The sequence below is a fragment of the Coregonus clupeaformis genome, chromosome 17 (genome assembly GCF_020615455.1).
Source record: "Coregonus clupeaformis isolate EN_2021a chromosome 17, ASM2061545v1, whole genome shotgun sequence".
NCBI classification, from domain to species: Eukaryota; Metazoa; Chordata; class Actinopteri; order Salmoniformes; family Salmonidae; genus Coregonus; species Coregonus clupeaformis.
In genome coordinates, this window is record NC_059208.1 from 4,147,819 (window position 1) to 4,165,462 (window position 17,644).

The 17,644-nt window shown below is 42.5% G+C and overlaps 1 protein-coding gene across 2 annotated transcripts in view; it reads left to right on the top strand.

The window, feature by feature from the left end:
* LOC121585980 (rho guanine nucleotide exchange factor 2-like) overlaps positions 1 to 17,644 on the top strand; it is a 111,869-nt gene that overhangs the window by 69,850 nt on the left and 24,375 nt on the right. For both annotated transcript variants that reach the window (XM_045226055.1, XM_045226056.1), the window contains 12 exons: positions 1,896 to 2,039; positions 2,375 to 2,625; positions 4,908 to 5,033; positions 5,955 to 6,072; positions 7,971 to 8,047; positions 8,323 to 8,494; positions 10,284 to 10,360; positions 10,563 to 10,735; positions 10,827 to 10,894; positions 11,815 to 12,009; positions 15,972 to 16,070; positions 16,172 to 16,221. In XM_045226055.1, coding sequence (XP_045081990.1) covers positions 1,896 to 2,039; positions 2,375 to 2,625; positions 4,908 to 5,033; positions 5,955 to 6,072; positions 7,971 to 8,047; positions 8,323 to 8,494; positions 10,284 to 10,360; positions 10,563 to 10,735; positions 10,827 to 10,894; positions 11,815 to 12,009; positions 15,972 to 16,070; positions 16,172 to 16,221 — 1,550 coding nt within the window. The remainder of the gene's footprint in view (positions 1 to 1,895; positions 2,040 to 2,374; positions 2,626 to 4,907; positions 5,034 to 5,954; positions 6,073 to 7,970; positions 8,048 to 8,322; positions 8,495 to 10,283; positions 10,361 to 10,562; positions 10,736 to 10,826; positions 10,895 to 11,814; positions 12,010 to 15,971; positions 16,071 to 16,171; positions 16,222 to 17,644) is intronic.

Below are 17,644 nucleotides of genomic sequence, written 5' to 3' on the forward strand. Positions count from 1 at the left end.
ATGACTTGGAGAAAATCTGCAAAGAGGAGTGGGACAAAATCCCTCCTGAGATGTGTGCAAACCTGGTGGCCAACTACAAGAAACGTCTGACCTCTCTGATTACCAACAAGGGTTTTGCCACCAAGTACTAAGTCATGTTTTGCAGAGGGGTCAAAAACGTATTTCCCTCTTTCAAATGCAAATCAATTTATAACATTTTTGATTAGCATTTTTCTGGATTTTTTTGTTGTTATTCTGTCTCTCACTGTTCAAATAAACCTACCATTAAAATTATAGACTGATCATGTCTTTGTCAGTGGGCAAACGTACAAAATCAGCAGGTCATCAAATACTTTTTTCCTTCACTGTAAGTATTTCATCACCTACCAACCAGTAAGAATTCTGGCTCTCACAGACCTGTTAGTTTTTCTTTAACAATCCCTCCTGTTCTCCACTCATTACCTGTATTAACTGCACCTGTTTGAACTCGTTACCTGTATAAAAGACACCTGTCCACACACTCAATCAAACAGACTCCAACCTCTCCACAATGGCCAAGACCAGAGAGCTGTGTAAGGACATCAGGGATACAATTCTAGACCTGCACATGGCTGGGATGGGCTACAGGACAATAGGCAAGCAGCTTGGTGAGAAGGCAACAACTGTTGGCGCAATTATTAGAAAATGGAAGAAGTTCAAGATGACGGTCAATCACCCTCGGTCTGGGGCTCCATGCAAGATCTCACCACGTGGGGCATCAATTATCATGAGGAAGGTGAGGGATCAGCCCAGAACTACACGGCAGGACCTGGTCAATGACCTGAAGAGAGCTGGGACCACAGTCTCAAAGAAAACCATTAGTAACACACTACGCCGTCATGGATTAAAATCCTGCAGCGCACGCAAGGTCCCCCTGCTGAAGCCAGCGCATGTCCAGGCCCGTCTGAAGTTTGCCAATGACCATCTGGATGATCCAGAGGAGGAATGGGAGAATGTCATGTGGTCTGATCATACAAAAATAGAGCTTTTGATCTAAACTCCACTCGCCGTGTTTGGAGGAAGAAGAAGGATGAGTACAACCCCAAGAACACCATCCCAACCGTGAATAATGGAGGTGGAAACATCATTCTTTGGGGATGCTTTTCTGCAAAGGGGACAGGACGACTGCACCGTATTGAGGGGAGGATGGATGGGGCCATGTATCGCGAGATCTTGGCCAACAACCTCCTTCCCTCAGTAAGAGCATTGAAGATGGGTCGTGGCTGGGTCTTCCAGCATGACAACGACCTGAAACACACAGCCAGGGCAACTAAGGAGTGGCTCTGTAAGAAGCATCTCAAGGTCCTGGAGTGGCCTAGCCAGTTTCCAGACCTGAACCCAATAGAAAATCTTTGGAGGGAGCTGAAAGTCCTTATTGCCCAGCGACAGCCCCGAAACCTGAAGGATCTGGAGAAGGTCTGAATGGAGGAGTGGGCCAAAATACCTGCTGCAGTGTGTGCAAACCTGGTCAAGACCTACAGGAAACGTATGATCTCTGTAATTGCAAACAAAGGTTTCTGTACCAAATATTAAGTTCTGCTTTTCTGATGTATCAAATACTTATGTCATGCAATAAAATGCAAATTAATTACTTAAAAATCATACAACGTGATTTTCTGGATTTTTGTTTTAGATTCCGTCTCTCACAGTTGAAGTGTACCTATGATAAAAATTACAGACCTATACATGCTTTGTAAGTAGGAAAACCTGCAAAATCGGTAGTGTATCAAATACTTGTTCTCCACTGTACATTGAAAATGTTATATAAAAAAAGTATTGATTGTCAAAGAGTTTTTAAGACCGTGAAAATTAGAGGCATTGATGGTCTGCTTTTGTCCATTTGTTGTTTACACTGGATGAATGTTTTCCTCTCTCAGGGGAGGTGTACTACGCCTCCATGCTGGAGGAAATGGAGATCGAGGGGCGGGATTTTGAGGCGGACTCATGGAGCATGGCGGTGGACTCGGGCTACCTGCAGACGCATCGCAAAGACATCATCAAGAGACAGGACGTCATCTATGGTGAGAGCGGTGACATGCACTGTACGTCTTGACCCTCTTTCTGTTTGTGGTGAAAAGGTCACGGGCTGGGCGATGAAAAAGTGGCAACTGCAGGGGCTGCTTGTTTCAGATCATGGCCAACATCCACTGCTATTGTGCTGTTGAGAAAGGCACTTAACCTTGCAGCTGACCCTGTGCCTCCTCCCAAATGTGCATGTGTGGTCTATGTGTTTCTGGCAGGTGATGAACAGAGCAAAATATTAATTTCCTTCGCCAGATGGACAATCAAAGTTTTATTATATTTTATCCGTATGTTACATGATTTACTCTTTCTTTGCATTTTTTGTCTTCCTCAGAACTGATCCAGACAGAGCTGCACCACGTGCGGACGCTTCGCATCATGGAGCGGGTGTTCCGCCAGGGCATGTTGGAGGAGGTGCAGCTGGAGCCAGGCGTGGTGCATGCCATCTTCCCCTGCCTGGACCGCCTCACCGGCATCCATGCCCGCTTCCTGGTACAGCTGCTCAACCGGCGCAACCACAGCCTGCAGCCTGGCAGCACCTACAACTTCACTATCCACCAGCTGGGAGATGTGCTGCTGGAACAGGTAGGTAGACAGACATGGACATTATACCAACTGCCTTATGTGATGTATACATTTACCATCCTAATTCATTCTTTGCAAGACCTGAGAAACTATCTGGCCTTGATGGTCATACAGTTGAAGTCGGAAGTTTACATACACCTTAGCCAAATAAATTTAAACTCAGTTTTTCACAATTCCTGACATTTAATCCTAGTAAAAAATCCCTGTCTTAGGTCAGTTAGGATCACCACTTTATTTTAAGAATATGAAATGTCAGAATAATAGTAGAGAGAATGATTTATTTCAGCTTTTATTTCTTTCATCACATTCCCAGTGGGTCAGAAGTTTACATATACTCAATTAGTATTTGGTAGCATTGCCTTTAAATTGTTTAACTTGGGTCAAACGTTTCGGGTAGCCTTCCACAAGCTTCCCACAATAAGTTTGGTGCATTTTGGCCCATTCCTCCTGACAGAGCTGGTGTAATTGAGTCAGGTTTGTAGGCCTCCTTGCTCGCACACGCTTTTTCAGTTCTGCCCACAAATGTTCTATCGGATTGAGGTCAGGGCTTTGTGATGGCCACTTTGTTGTCCTTAAGCCATTTTGCCACAACTTTAGAAGTATGCTTGGGGTCATTGTCCATTTGGAAGACCCATTTGCGACCAAGCTTTAACTTCCTGACTGATGTCTTGAGATGTTGCTTCAATATATCCACATAATTTTCCTTCCTCATGATGCCATCTATTTTGTGAAGTGCACCAGTCCCTCCTGCAGCAAAGCACCCCCACAGCATGATGCTGCCACCCCTGTGCTTCACGGTTGGGATGGTGTTCTTCGGCTTGCAAGCTACCCCCTGTTTCCTCCAAATATAACGATGGTCATTACGGCCAAACAGGTCTATTTTTGTTTCATCAGACCAGAGAACATTTCTCCAAAAAGTTTGATCTTTGTCCCCATGTTCAGTTGCAAACCGTAGTCTGGCTTTTTTATGGCGGTTTTGGAGCAGTGGCTTCTTCCTTGCCGAGCGGCCTTTCAGGTTATGTCGATATAGGACTCGTTTTACTGTGAATATTGATACTTTTGTACCTGTTTCCTCCAGCATCTTCACAAGGTCCTTTGCTGTTGTTCTGGGATTGATTTGCACTTTTCGCACCATAGTACGTTCATCTCTAGCAGACAGAACGCGTCTCCTTCCTGAGCGGTATGATGGCTGCGTGGTCCCATGGTGTTTATACTTGCGTACTATTGTTTGTACAGATGAACGTGGTACCTTCAGGCGTTTGGAAATTGCTCCCAAGGATGAACCAGACTTGTGGAGGTCTACCATTTCTTTCTGAAGTCTTGGCTGATTTCTTTTGATTTTCCCATGATGTCAAGCAAAGAGGCACTGTGTTTGAAGGTAGGCCTTGAAATACATCCACAGGTACACCTCCAATTGACTCAAATGATGTCAATTAGCCTATCAGAAGCTTCTAAAGCCATGACATCATTTTCTGGAATTTTCCAAGCTGTTTAAAGGCACAGTCAACTTAGTGTATGTAAACTTCTGACCCATTGGAATTGTGATACAGTGAATTATAAGTGAAATAATCAGTCTGTAAACAATTGTTGGAAAAATTGCTTGTGTCATTGTCACGATCGTTGAGAGACGGGTCAGACCAAGGTGCAGCGTGGTATGCATACATATTTATTAATAAGAATAAACACTTGACAAAATAACAAAAACAACGAAAATGTGAAGTCATATGGGCTATACACACAACAAGCCGAACACAAACAAGATCCCACAACTAAGGTAGGCAACCAGGCTACCTAAGTATGATCCCCAATCAGAGACAACGAGCGACAGCTGCCTCTGATTGGGAATCACACCCGGCCAAACATAGAAATACAAATACTAGAATCCAACATAGAAATACAATAACATAGATCTCAAACTGAACTCACACCCTGACCCAACCAACAAGAGTTATCTAGGTCAGGGTGTGACAGTCATGCACAAAGTAGATGTCCTAACCGACTTGCCAAAACTATAGTTTGTTAACAAGAAATTTGTGGAGTGGTTGAAAAAAACGAGTTTTAATGACTCCAAACTAAGTGTATGTAAACTTCCGACTTCAACTGTATGTAATCTTAACTACACTGTACAGCCAGAGGAGTATGGGCCTCCCCTGGTTCCTCTTGAGGTTTCTTCCTTCTAGGGAGTTGATCCTAGCCACTCTGCTTCTGATTGGTCTTTGGGGTCTAGGCCGGGGTATTTTAAATAGATTTGATTTGATTGACGGATTGATTGTTTCTCTCAGTTCTCGGGCCAGTGTGCTGACGAGATGAGGAAGACCTACGCTGAGTTCTGCAGCCGCCACCTGAAGGCTGTCAAGCTGTACAAGGAGCTGCTGGCCAGAGACAAGAGGTTCCAGTACTTCATACGGGTAAGACAGAGGGGTAGAGAGGGAAAACAAGAGAGATAGAATGAGTGATGAGACTTAATGCTATTTTTTACTTCTAAAACTATGCTTTTTGGAATGCTTTGGCAGTATTCACAGAATGTATTTCATGTCAATAAAAAACCTTGAATTGATATTGAGAGATGGGGGGGACAGAGGGACAGAGGGAGAGCTTTTGTGTTTTCCTTATTTTTGAATAAACCCACATTTTTGTCATCGCTACTAAGGTCTTACTTGCGATGATCATGCTATTTGGTAGTTTCACATTCCTTAGTAGAGAGAGAGAGAGTGAGAAAGCGGGCACAGAGAAAGGAAAATAGGCCAATGGGAAGTGTGCGTACGCGTGTGTTTACTGGTAATGAGCGTTCTGAGCGATAACTGTGAGGAGTTGGTGTTGCATTACCATTTACTCTGCTAACCTTGCCTTTTGTTACTGGCACCTTGCCAATGAATCATTTATACTCTACAATATCATGTGTTATTTTTACTTTTTCTATTGTAAATGGTATGTTTTATCTTTTGTTTAGATTTAAAGCTCTTCAAGCTAGTTGTGAAGTTGAAGTCTCCAGAATTTCAGTTTAAAAAATGTTTTGTTCTTGATTGAATTACAAAACACTAATATTTGTTTTTTTCCAACCATCCCTCTGTGTTTGCCGCTTTTCCTGTCTCTCCTCACCTCTTTTTTTTCTTGTTCATATTAATTTCTTCCCTTCTCTTTTTCCTGTTCTTGCACTCTTATACACTCTCTTTCACTCTCTTATCTCCCCTCTCCTTTCCCTCTCGCACGCTTTCCTGCTCTCTTTCACACTAAGTCGTTATTTATCTTTCTTACTTTCTCTCTCTCTCCCTTCTGTCTCGTTCACCTTTCATCTCACTTTCACCCTATCTTCCTCGCTCTCTGTTCAGCGGGTGTGTCGGGGTCACCTGTTGCGTCGCCATGGCATCCAGGAGTGCATCCTGTTGGTCACTCAGCGCATCACCAAGTACCCCGTCCTCATCCAGCGTATCCTTGACAACACCAAGGGTGAGGAAAAACAGCCCATTGATACAAAACCAGGGGCGAGGGTGATATATAAAAGTCATGCTCACTTTAGACTGAAACATATTGTTGGGGGCAGCAAACAGTTACATGGGGTGTAAAAACATGTAGCCGAACTATGCCAGCTTTTTATATAATGAGACGAGGTCCTCAGAACTAACTAAAAACACAGGGTCTTTAAAGTCAATGATGGAGCATGGGAAAAAACAGCACTACCAATAATATGCCAAACCACCTTACAGTGGGGAAAAAAAGTATTTAGTCAGCCACCAATTGTGCAAGTTCTCCCACTTAAAAAGATGAGAGAGGCCTGTAATTTTCATCATAGGTACACGTCAACTATGACAGACAAATTGAGGGAAAAAAATCCAGAAAATCACATTGTAGGATTTTTAATGAATTTATTTGCAAATTATGGTGGAAAATAAGTATTTGGTCACCTACAAACAAGCAAGATTTCTGGCTCTCACAGACTTGTAACTTCTTCTTTAAGAGGCTCCTCTGTCCTCCACTCGTTACCTGTATTAACGGCACCTGTTTGAACTTGTTATCAGTATAAAAGACACCTGTCCACAACCTCAAACGGTCACACTCCAAACTCCACTATGGCCAAGACCAAAGAGCTGTCAAAAGACACCAGAAACAAAATTGTAGACCTGCACCAGGCTGGGAAGACTGAATCTGCAATAGGTAAGCAGCTTGGTTTGAAGAAATCAACTGTGGGAGCAATTATTAGGAAATGGAAGACATACAAGACCACTGATAATCTCCCTCGATCTGGGGCTCCACGCAAGATCTCACCCTGTGGGGTCAAAATGATCACAAGAACGGTGAGCAAAAATCCCAGAACCACACGCGGGGACCTAGTGAATGACCTGCAGAGAGCTGGGACCAAAGTAACAAAGCCTACCATCAGTAACACACTACACCGCCAGGGACTCAAATCCTGCAGTGCCATACGTGTCCCCCTGCTTAAGCCAGTATATGTCCAGGCCCTTCTGAAGTTTGCTAGAGTGCATTTGGATGACGCAGAAGAGGATTGGGAGAATGTCAAATGGTCAGATGAAACCAAAATAGAACTTTTTGGTAAAAACTCAACTCGTCGTGTTTGGAGGACAAAGAATGCTGAGTTGCATCCAAAGAACACCATACCTACTGTGAAGCATGGGGGTGGAAACATCTTGCTTTGGGGCTGTTTTTCTGCAAAGGGACCAGGACGACTGATCCGTGTAAAGGAAAGAATGAATGGGGCCATGTATCGTGAGATTTTGAGTGAAAACCTCCTTCCATCAGCAAGGGCATTGAAGATGAAACGTGGCTGGGTCTTTCAGCATGACAATGATCCCAAACACACCGCCCGGGCAACGAAGGAGTGGCTTCGTAAGAAGCATTTCAAGGTCCTGGAGTGGCCTAGCCAGTCTCCAGATCTCAACCCCATAGAAAATCTTTGGAGGGAGTTGAAAGTCTGTGTTGCCCAGCGACAGCCCCAAAACATCACTGCTCTAGAGGAGATCTGCATGGAGGAATGGGCCAAAATACCAGCAACAGTATGTGAAAACCTTGTGAAGACTTACAGAAAACGTTTGACCTGTGTCATTGCCAACAAAGGGTATATAACAAAGTATTGAGAAACTTTTGTTATTGACCAAATACTTATTTTCCACCATAATTTGCAAATAAATTCATAAAAAATCCTACAATGTGATTTTCTGGTTTTTTTTTTCTCATTTTGTCTGTCATAGTTGACGTGTACCTATGATGAAAATTACAGACCTCTCTCATCTTTTTAAGTGGGAGAACTTGCACAATTGGTGGCTGACTAAATACTTTTTTTCCCCACTGTATATCCTCTCTCTCTCTCTCTCTCTTTCTCTCTCTACCAGACAATGAAGAGGAGGCCTCCTGTCTGACCCAGTCTCTTACTCAGATCAGGGAGCTACTCAGCTCAGTGGACCAGCAGGTGCTTTATTCATCCATTTATAGTTTTATTTACTCAGGTTATCACTGAGATCAATTCTGACGTGCACTAACACCTGTTATTCAGATTGACTCCATTTTGACTTCCCACACTTTATCTATAAACCCATCCTTTTACTCTGAGAAAGTGGCAATTACAATGTATTGCACACTAACACTATTGTGAACCAGGGTTCTGTTCATTAGGGCATGGAAATGGATGATTCTCAGTCCGTTTGCTTCCATTCAGTGCATAATGAACATGACCCTGCTGTCCAGGTGATGGAGCTGGAGCGGACCCAGCGGCTTCAGGAGATCCGGGCCAGGCTGGACCCACGGGCCGAGGCCAAGGTGAGGGACGGGGGCCTGTTCAGGGGAGGAGAGCTGCTCCGCAGGAGACTCTTCCATGAGGGAACGCTGCTCTGGAAGACCCCTGGGTCCAGGTTCAAAGGTGAGTGTGTGTCAGATGAAGCTGAGGACAGGCACTTTGTAATGGCTTGAATGGAACAGTATCAAACACATGGAAACCAGCCTCCACTAGCTCAATTTGTCAAAGAAGTTTGTACAGTGCCTTCAGAAAGTATTCATAGCCCTTGACTACACAGAATACCCCATAATGACAAAGTGAAAACATGTTTTTAGAAAAATGTTCTAATGTATTGAAAATGAAATACAGAAATATCTCACTTACATAAGTATTCACACCCCTGAGTCAATACATGTTAGAAGCACCTTTGGCAGCGATTACAGCTGTGAGTCTTTCTGGGTAAGTCTCTAAGATCTTTGCACACCTGGATTGTGCAACATTTGCCCATTTATTCTTTTCAAAATTCTTCAAGCTCTGTCAAATTGGTTGTTGATCATTGTTAGACAACCATTTTCAGGTCTTGCCATAGATTTTCAATTAGATTTAAGTCAAAACTGTAACTCAGCCATTCAGGAATATTCACTGTCTTTTTGGTAAGTAACTCCAGTGAATATTTGGCCTTCTGTTTTAGGTTATTGCCCTGCTTAACCCTCCCGTTGTCCTAGGGTCAAAATGACCCGCCACTGTGTTGAACCAACTTTATTTAATTTTTACATTTTTTGGATCATTTGTGAGAAGGAGGCAGTGATACTTTCTTTAAAGTCTCACTGCCTCCTTCTCACAAATGATCCCAAAAATATAAAAATTAAATAAAGTTGGTTCAACACAGTGGCGGGTCATTTTGACCCTAGGACAACGGGAGGGTTAAAGGTAAATTCATCTCTCAGTGTCTGGTGGAAAGCAGACTGAACCAAGTTTTCCTCTATGATTTTGCCTGTGCTTAGCTCCATTGTTTCATTTTTATACTGAAAAACTCCCCAGTCCTTAATGATTACAAGCATACCCATAACATGATGCAGCCACCACTATGCTTGAAAATACGGAGAGTGGTACTCAGTAATGTGTTGTATTGGATTTGCCCCAAACATAACACTTTGTATTCAGGACAAAAGTTAATTGCTTTGCCACATTTTTTGCAGTTTTACTTTAGTGCCTTGTTGCAAACAGGATGCATGTTTTGGAATACTTTTATTCTGTACAGGCTTCCTTCTTTTCACTCTGTCAATTAGATTAGTATTGTGGAGTAACTACAATGTTGTTGATCCATCTTCAGTTTTTTCCTATTACAGCCAATAAACTCTAACTGTTTTAAAGTCACCATTGGCCTCATAGTGAAAACACCATCCAAAGTCTAATTTAAAATGTCAAAGGGATATTCAATGTCTGCTTTTTTTTATTTTTACCCATCTACCAATAGTTGACCTTCTTTGTGAGGCATTGGAAAACATTATTATTGCACACAGAGTGAGTCCATGCAACTTATCATGTGATTTGTTAAGCAAATGTTTACTCCTGAACTTATTTAGACTTGCCAAAACAAGGGGGTTGAATACTTATTGACTCAAGACATTTAGATTTTCATTTTTTATTATTTGGTAACATTTTTGAAAAACATAATTCCACTTTGACATAATGGGGTATTTATTGTGTGTAGGCCAGTGACAACAAAACCCTCAATTTAATCCATTTTAAATTCAAGCTGTAACATAACAAAATGTGGAAAAAGTCAAGGGGTGTGAATACTTTCTGAAGGCACTGTAGGTGATGGAACTATCCCCAAAACATGTTGCTTACCCATGTTTTAAAGGAGGTTTTTATTGTGCGTGTGTACGTTTGTGTGTGTGTGTGTGTGTGTGTGTGTGTGTGTGTTTAGATGTGCAGGTCCTGCTGATGACAGACATCCTAGTGTTCTTACAGGAAAAAGACCAGAGGTTCATCTTCCCTTGTCTAGTAAGCACACACACACTCTCTAACATTCACACTCACACACACACACACACACACACACTGACAAATACATCAAACAAAAAAACACTTGAATATAGAGAAACTTGTTTCGTCACAATTGAATATACTGTATGGATAGGTCAGAGAATATAGCAACTCCCCTTCTTTCTCCCCTCTCTCCCTCTCTCCCTCTTTCTCATCGCAGGACAAGTCTCCGGTCCTCTCCCTGCAGAACCTCATGATTAGGGAGATAGCTAATCAGGAGCGAGGGCTCTTCCTCATCAGTGACTCCTCCCCTCCGGAGATGTACGAAGTCCATGCTGCCTCGAAAGATGACAAGAACACCTGGATACGCCTCATACAACACACTGTCAGCAGGTATATACACACACACACACACACACACACACAGACACACACACAGAGACACAAACCGCTCATATACTCACAATCTTCTCTGTCTCGGCAGTTGTCCTTCCAGGGAAGAGTTCCCACTCATAGAGACTGAAGACAAGGCCCTTCTGAGACGACTGAAAGGTCAGCAATGAACACACACACACTCATACAGATCTCTATGTAACGTAGGGATGGCAAGATTGCACCGACAGACACAGCGACCCTATTTCTTACTTTATTTGCTCAGGACGTTTATGATCATTTCCTATAACTGACAAGAACTTCTGGACATTAGATCGCCTATCACTCACCACAAATTCAACTACCCAGACCTGAACCCTTTGTTTTATATTCTGGATAATTTCTTGATTTCTTGTTTTGATTTTTGATTATTTGTATTGTATTCTACTGCACTGTTGGAACTTGTAAAATAAGCATTTTGCTGTACCTGCCATAACACCTGCAAATCTGTGTACGCGGCCAATAAACTTTGATTAGATTTTATGTAGATATAAACACACTTGTTTGCACATAGGAACTCTGTTTCACTTCTTCTCTACACTATCCTCTGTCTATCTCTGTCTTCCTTTCTACCTCTCTCCATCGTTCTTTCTCTATCAATCCCTATCAATACCTTCTCACTCTGTGTGTAGGAGGACAAGTGTGAAGCCTGCCTCCTACTCAGGCCCATTGGAGGAGCTCATCAAACTCTATATATCCATCTCAGCTTTTCTCTCTCTCATTTTCACTCTCTCTTGGACTCTCCCATCTTTCTTGCTCACTTTTACCTTCTAGTCCTGCACCTCTTCTTTTGTTTTTCTCTCCCTTTGTCTCCCCCTCTCTCTCTTGCTCTTCTTCCCTTTCTCGATATCTCACCATCTCTTATAGCCTACATCCAACTGAACAATGTGTGAATATGATTGCCCCCCACTGTTAAGTCAAGAGGTCTTTAGGAAGATCATCAAGTCAGTCTTTCCCTCTCTCCCCCTCCTCTTTCCCTACCCCCTCCATCCCCCCATCCCTTCCTATCTTTCTCTTTCCACTTTCATCTCTCCTTCCAGCCGACATCCAGCAGAAGGACCGGGAGGTGCTGGAGCTGCTCCAGGAGCGGGTCACCTTGTTCTTGGACCTGGCTGAGGTGACAGGGGGCCAGGAGGTCATGCTGCCGGGGGGCCCCAACTCCCGGAACCTGTTCCGGGCCGACACGCCCCAAGCGCCGCTCGGCGAGAGATTGCTCACTGACGCCATCACAGAGGGTGAGGGGTTGGTGGAGGGAGTGGGGAGAGTGGGGGGGTGGGAGCAGAGTGAGGGAGAGTAGGGCGATAGAGAGGTAGAGAGGTAGGGCAAGGGAGAGCAAGAGAGGTGGAGAGCAAGAGAGTTGTTAAAGGACCAATGCAGCCGTTTTTGATCTCAATATCAAATCATTTCTGGGGAACAATTTATTACCTAACAGTTTTCCATAGAAATGGTCAGAAAGCAGCAAAAATAGCTTTTTAGCAAAAAACTAATTCTCAAGCAAGAGTTTTGCTAGAACTGTCTGGGAGTGGTCTGCGGAGGGACCTAATTGGAGGGTCCTAATGGGAAGCATACGTACCCTGAAGACTAGCTGTTGGCAGAGAGGTTTGGAACTCTCTTTGTTATTGATCACCAGGCAAGCCATAACTCCACCCATGCAAAACCTGATGTAAATTGTATTTTCAACTAGCAACTATCAGGAAATAACACTGATCAAATTTGTTCACACTTTTACAGTCTTAGATTCATCAGCTGTTGTACAATATGATACAAAACACAGGAAAAACAGAATTTTGAGTGCACTGGGCCTTTAAGCAGATTTAGAGAGGGTTAGACTGGAAGAGAGAGGAGAAAGAGGAAGACGGAGAGGGTGATAAGAGGGAGAGGGATATAGGGAGATGTTGAAACAGAGGAGAGCAAGACTAGAGAGGAAAAGAAGCAGATGAAGAAGCACAAATACCCTGTTTAAATGCAGAAACGCAACTGCTACTGTGCTTCCACTTAACTGACTGCAACGATACTTCAAAGTTGAATTACGGCAGCTATGAAAGGCCTTGGCATGTTCTCAGTTGTACTTGGCAATGCACTTAGTCTAAGCATCAACTGTCGCTATTCCTTTACTCACTATTCAACGGATGCATGTGCAATGTGTTGGCACAAAATGGCTGCCAGGTGGCTGCTCAGTTGCCAAACATGCCATACATTCCAGATGACTGACTTCAAAGTTTCCTCCATAGAAGTCCATTGGTTGGCTTACATTACGGTTTTACTTGACTTGGAACAGTCAAACAGACATTTGAATTGTGTACTGTCTGTACAATTATAGATTAGATGAATTGTCCTCTGATAAGGAACTTATTTTTCAAAGCCTTCCAGCTACATTTACATTTACACAAACAGCAAACTATCAACTCATCATCACCCAGACATTGATTGACATGTACAGTTGTGCAGTTCCCTCCCTACATACAGTGAAGATGGCAATGTCTTCAGTGTGGATATCAGGTTTATGAATATTCAATGGTCAATTTGAAGTGGCTGTCAACCCCTAGGCTAATGTTGCTCTCATGGAATGTCATTCCTTGAGCACTATATCATAGAAAGTGCTATATGCATGTGAAATGTCATGGGGTGCTTTCCTACATTGAGTCTGGCTTTGATAGAGTACATTTGTTTTTCTTGCCTGTCCATATGGAAAATAATCATACAAATCAAATAAGAATGTTTGTATGGCAGAAGAAGATTATTTCTACAAAAATGTTATAAGTAATCTAATAAGTATCTGGTAAGATTTAATGTTTTACCTTATATGTCAGTGGTGTATGTGCTAACTTACAGTACTTTCAGAAAGTATTCACACCCCTTGACTTTTTCAAAATGTGTTGTGTTACAGTTTGAATAAAAAATGGATTAAATATAGATTTTTTTGTCACTGGCCTACACACAATACCCCATAATGTCAAAGTGGAATTATGTTTTTCGAAATGTTTACTAATGAAAAACGTCTTGAGTCAATTCAACCCCTTTGTTATGGCAAGCCTAAATCAGTTCAGGAGTACCAATGTGCTTAGCAAGTCACATAATAAGTTCCATGGCTCACTGTGTGCAATAATAGTGTTTAACATGATTTTTTTATGACTACCTCATCTCTGTACCCCACACAGTTATCTGTAAGGTCCCTCAGTCGAGCAGTGAATTTCAAACACAGAATCAACCATAAAGACCAGGGAGTTTTTCCAATGCCTCGCAAAGAAGGGCACCTATTGGTAGATGGGTAAAAATAAAAAAAGCAGACATTGAATATCCCATTGAGCATGGTGAAGTTATTAATTACACTTTGGATGGTGTATCAATACACCCAGTCACTACAAAGATAACAGGCGTCCTTCCTAACTCAGTTGCTGTAAAGGAAGGAAACCGCTCATGGATTTCAACATGAGGCCAATGGTGACTTTAAAACAGTTACAGAGTTTAATGGCTGTGATAGGAGAAAACTGAGGATGGATCAACAATGTTGTAGATACTCCACAACACTAACCTAATTGACAGAGTGAGAAGAAGGAAGCCTATACAGAATAAAAATATTCCAAAACATGCATCATGTTTGCAACAAGGCACTAGAGTAATACTGCAGAAAATGTGGCAAAGCAATTAACTTTTTGTCCTGAATACAAAGTGTTATGTTTGGGGCAAATCCAATACAACACATTACTGAGTACCACTCTCCATATTTTCACGAATAGTAGTGGCTGCATCATGTTATGGGTATGCATGTAATCGTAAAGGACTGGGGGTTTTTCAGGATAAAAAAGAAACGGAATGGCGCTAAGCACAGGCAAAATCCTAGAGGGAAAACCTGGTTCAGTCTGCTTTCCACCAGACACTGGGAAATGAATTCACCTGTCAGCAGGACAATAACCTAAAACACAAGGCCAAATATACACTGTTGCTTACCAAGAAGACAGTGAATGTTTCCGAGTGGCCGAGTTACAGTTTTGGTAAGACCTAAAAACGGTTGTCTAGCAATGATCAACAACTGATTTGACAGAGCTTGAATAGTTTTTTTAAGAATAAGGGGCAATTGTTGCACAATCCAGGTGTGGAAAGCTTTTAGAAACTTACCCAGAAAGACTCACAGCTGTAATCACTGCCAAAGCTGCTTCTACAAAGTATTGACTCAGGGGTGTGAATACCTACGTAAATTTGATATTTCTGTATTTCATTTTCAATACATTTGCAAAATTTCTAAAAACATGTCTTAACTTTGCAATTATGGGGTATTGTGTATAGATGGGTGAGAAAAAAATCAATTGAATCCATTTTGAATTCAGGCTGTAACACAACAAAATGTTGAATAAGATAAGGGGTATGAATACTTTCTGAAGCCTTATGTCAGTGGTTCTCAAACCCCCAGCATGATGGTGGTCATTTTCCCACATAAATATGGTATAACATATTTGAGACAAAATATATTAACTATACAGTATGAGTCATCAATTCATGTTATAAGAAAAGTGTATGTCTGACAATGTAACCTCTACAAAATAAATGCTTTCCTTATGGGTTTCACATTGTTTCTATAAGTCAACATATAAAAAAACATGACAATTACTATCAGAAAAATACAATATTTGTAGATACATTGTCATTTTCAGGTATGCGTTTCCATGGTTAAAAAAACAATAGGTTGGGCAGAACCTCCTACTGGACAGTTGATTTATCTACAGCTATCCTTTTGGTCTCCAATTCAGGAGTTTATCCAAGCCCAGCCCTGCTTAGCTTAGATATTTGTCACTGACTACTACCAATGTGCTATTGAGAGGATGATTGTTGAGATATAAATATATTACCAGATACTTATTAGATTACTTATTAGATTTTTGTACAAATAATCCTCTTCTGCCATACAAGATTCTTATTTAAATGTTCATTAAATAAAATTGTATTAATCTTGTTTGTGTATTTGCTGCCATATGTATTACTTACAAGTCCAAGTAGAACATATACGAATTTAGTTCGATTCTTCTATATCTTTTCCTTTTGGGCGATGCCCCGGGTGGGCGGAGAGTTCACTTTAGGACCAATGGAATGGTCTACAATGTAAAAACCTGACCTACCCTGTGTCACCGGTGAGTTGAAATGTATGCACCATACATTTTGTTAAGGCACTGATTTTGTGTTGTCTGTCTTTTGTGTCTCCCAGTGGATAGGCTGAGTGAGCTACTGCTGGGCTCCACCTTTGAAATGCCTCTGCCCTGCAGTTTCAACGGTCACCCGAACCACACGGGGGCGCTAATGATCAGTGAGTGACTCATTTGTGCCATTGATTGACAAGTTGTATAGTAGTCTAGTCTCCATAGCACTGTGAGCAATGACCATTGAGTGACTGTTGTTTGTTTGTAGACGGTCAGGAGGTGGTTGTCAATGGAACAGACGGGTCACCAGCAGCAAAGGTGAGGTCTTAATAATAATAGTAATAGCATGGTCATTTACTGTGGTCGACCTGGCTTAGAACCAAGGTCTCCCATGCGCCACAAAGCCAAGCTAAAGCCATGCGCTGAACTAAAGCCAAGTCCTTAGCTCGGGAAGCTAACAGAAGTCTTCAGGACCCAGGGAAGATTACTCATTGTGAGCATGGTTCACGTGTGGGAATCAAATCAAGGTGTGGACTAGCAGTGAAATGCTTACTTACAGTGAGGGAAAAAAGTATTTGATCCCCTGCTGATTTTGTACATTTGCCCACTGACAAAGACATGATCAGTCTATAATTTTAATGGTAGGTTTATTTGAACAGTGAGAGACAGAATAACAACAAAAAAATCCAGAAAAACGCATGTCAAAAATGTTATATATTGATTTGCATTTTAATGAGGGAAATAAATATTTGACCCCTCTGCAAAACATGACTTAGTACTTGGTGGCAAAACCCTTGTTGGCAATCACAGAGGTCAGACGTTTCTTGTAGTTGGCCACCAGGTTCGCACACATCTCAGGAGGGATTTTGTCCCACTCCTCTTTGCAGATCTTCTCCAAGTCATTAAGGTTTCGAGCCTGACGTTTGGCAACTCAAACCTTCAGCTCCCTCCACAGATTTTCTATGTGATTAAGGTCTGGAGACTGGCTAGGCCACTCCAGGACCTTAATGTGCTTCTTCTTGAGCCACTCCTTTGTTGCCTTGGCCGTGTGTTTTGGGTCATTGTCATGCTGGAATACCCATCCACGACCCATTTTCAATGCCCTGGCTGAGGGAAGGAGGTTCTCACCCAAGATTTGACGGTACCTGGCGCCGTCCATCGTCCCTTTGATGCGGTGAAGTTGTCCTGTCCCCTTAGCAGAAAAACACCCCCAAAGCATAATGTTTCCACCTCCATGTTTGACGGTGGGGATGGTGTTCTTGGGGTCATAGGCAGCATTCCTCCTCCTCCAAACACGGCGAGTTGAGTTGATGCCAAATAGCTAGATTTTGGTCTCATCTGACCACAACACTTTCACCCAGTTCTCTTCTGAATCATTCAGATGTGTGTGGACCATGAGGATTCTTTAGTGACGTGGACACCGAGAAAGTTGAAGCTCTCAACCTGCTCCACTACAGCTCCGTCGATGTGGATGGGGGAGTGCTTGCCCCTCTGTTTCCTGTAGTCCACGATCAGCTCATTTGTCTTGCTGACATTGAGGGAGAGGTTGTTGTCCTGGAAACACACTGCCAGGTGATCAGGCGTACAACCATCGTGTCATCGGCAAACTTAATGATGGTGTTGAGGTCGTGTGCGGCCACGCAATCATGGGTGAAGGTGAACAGGGAGTACAGGAGGGGACTAAGCACGCACCCCTGCGAGGCCCCCGTGTTCAGGGTCACCGTGGCGGATGTGTTGTTGC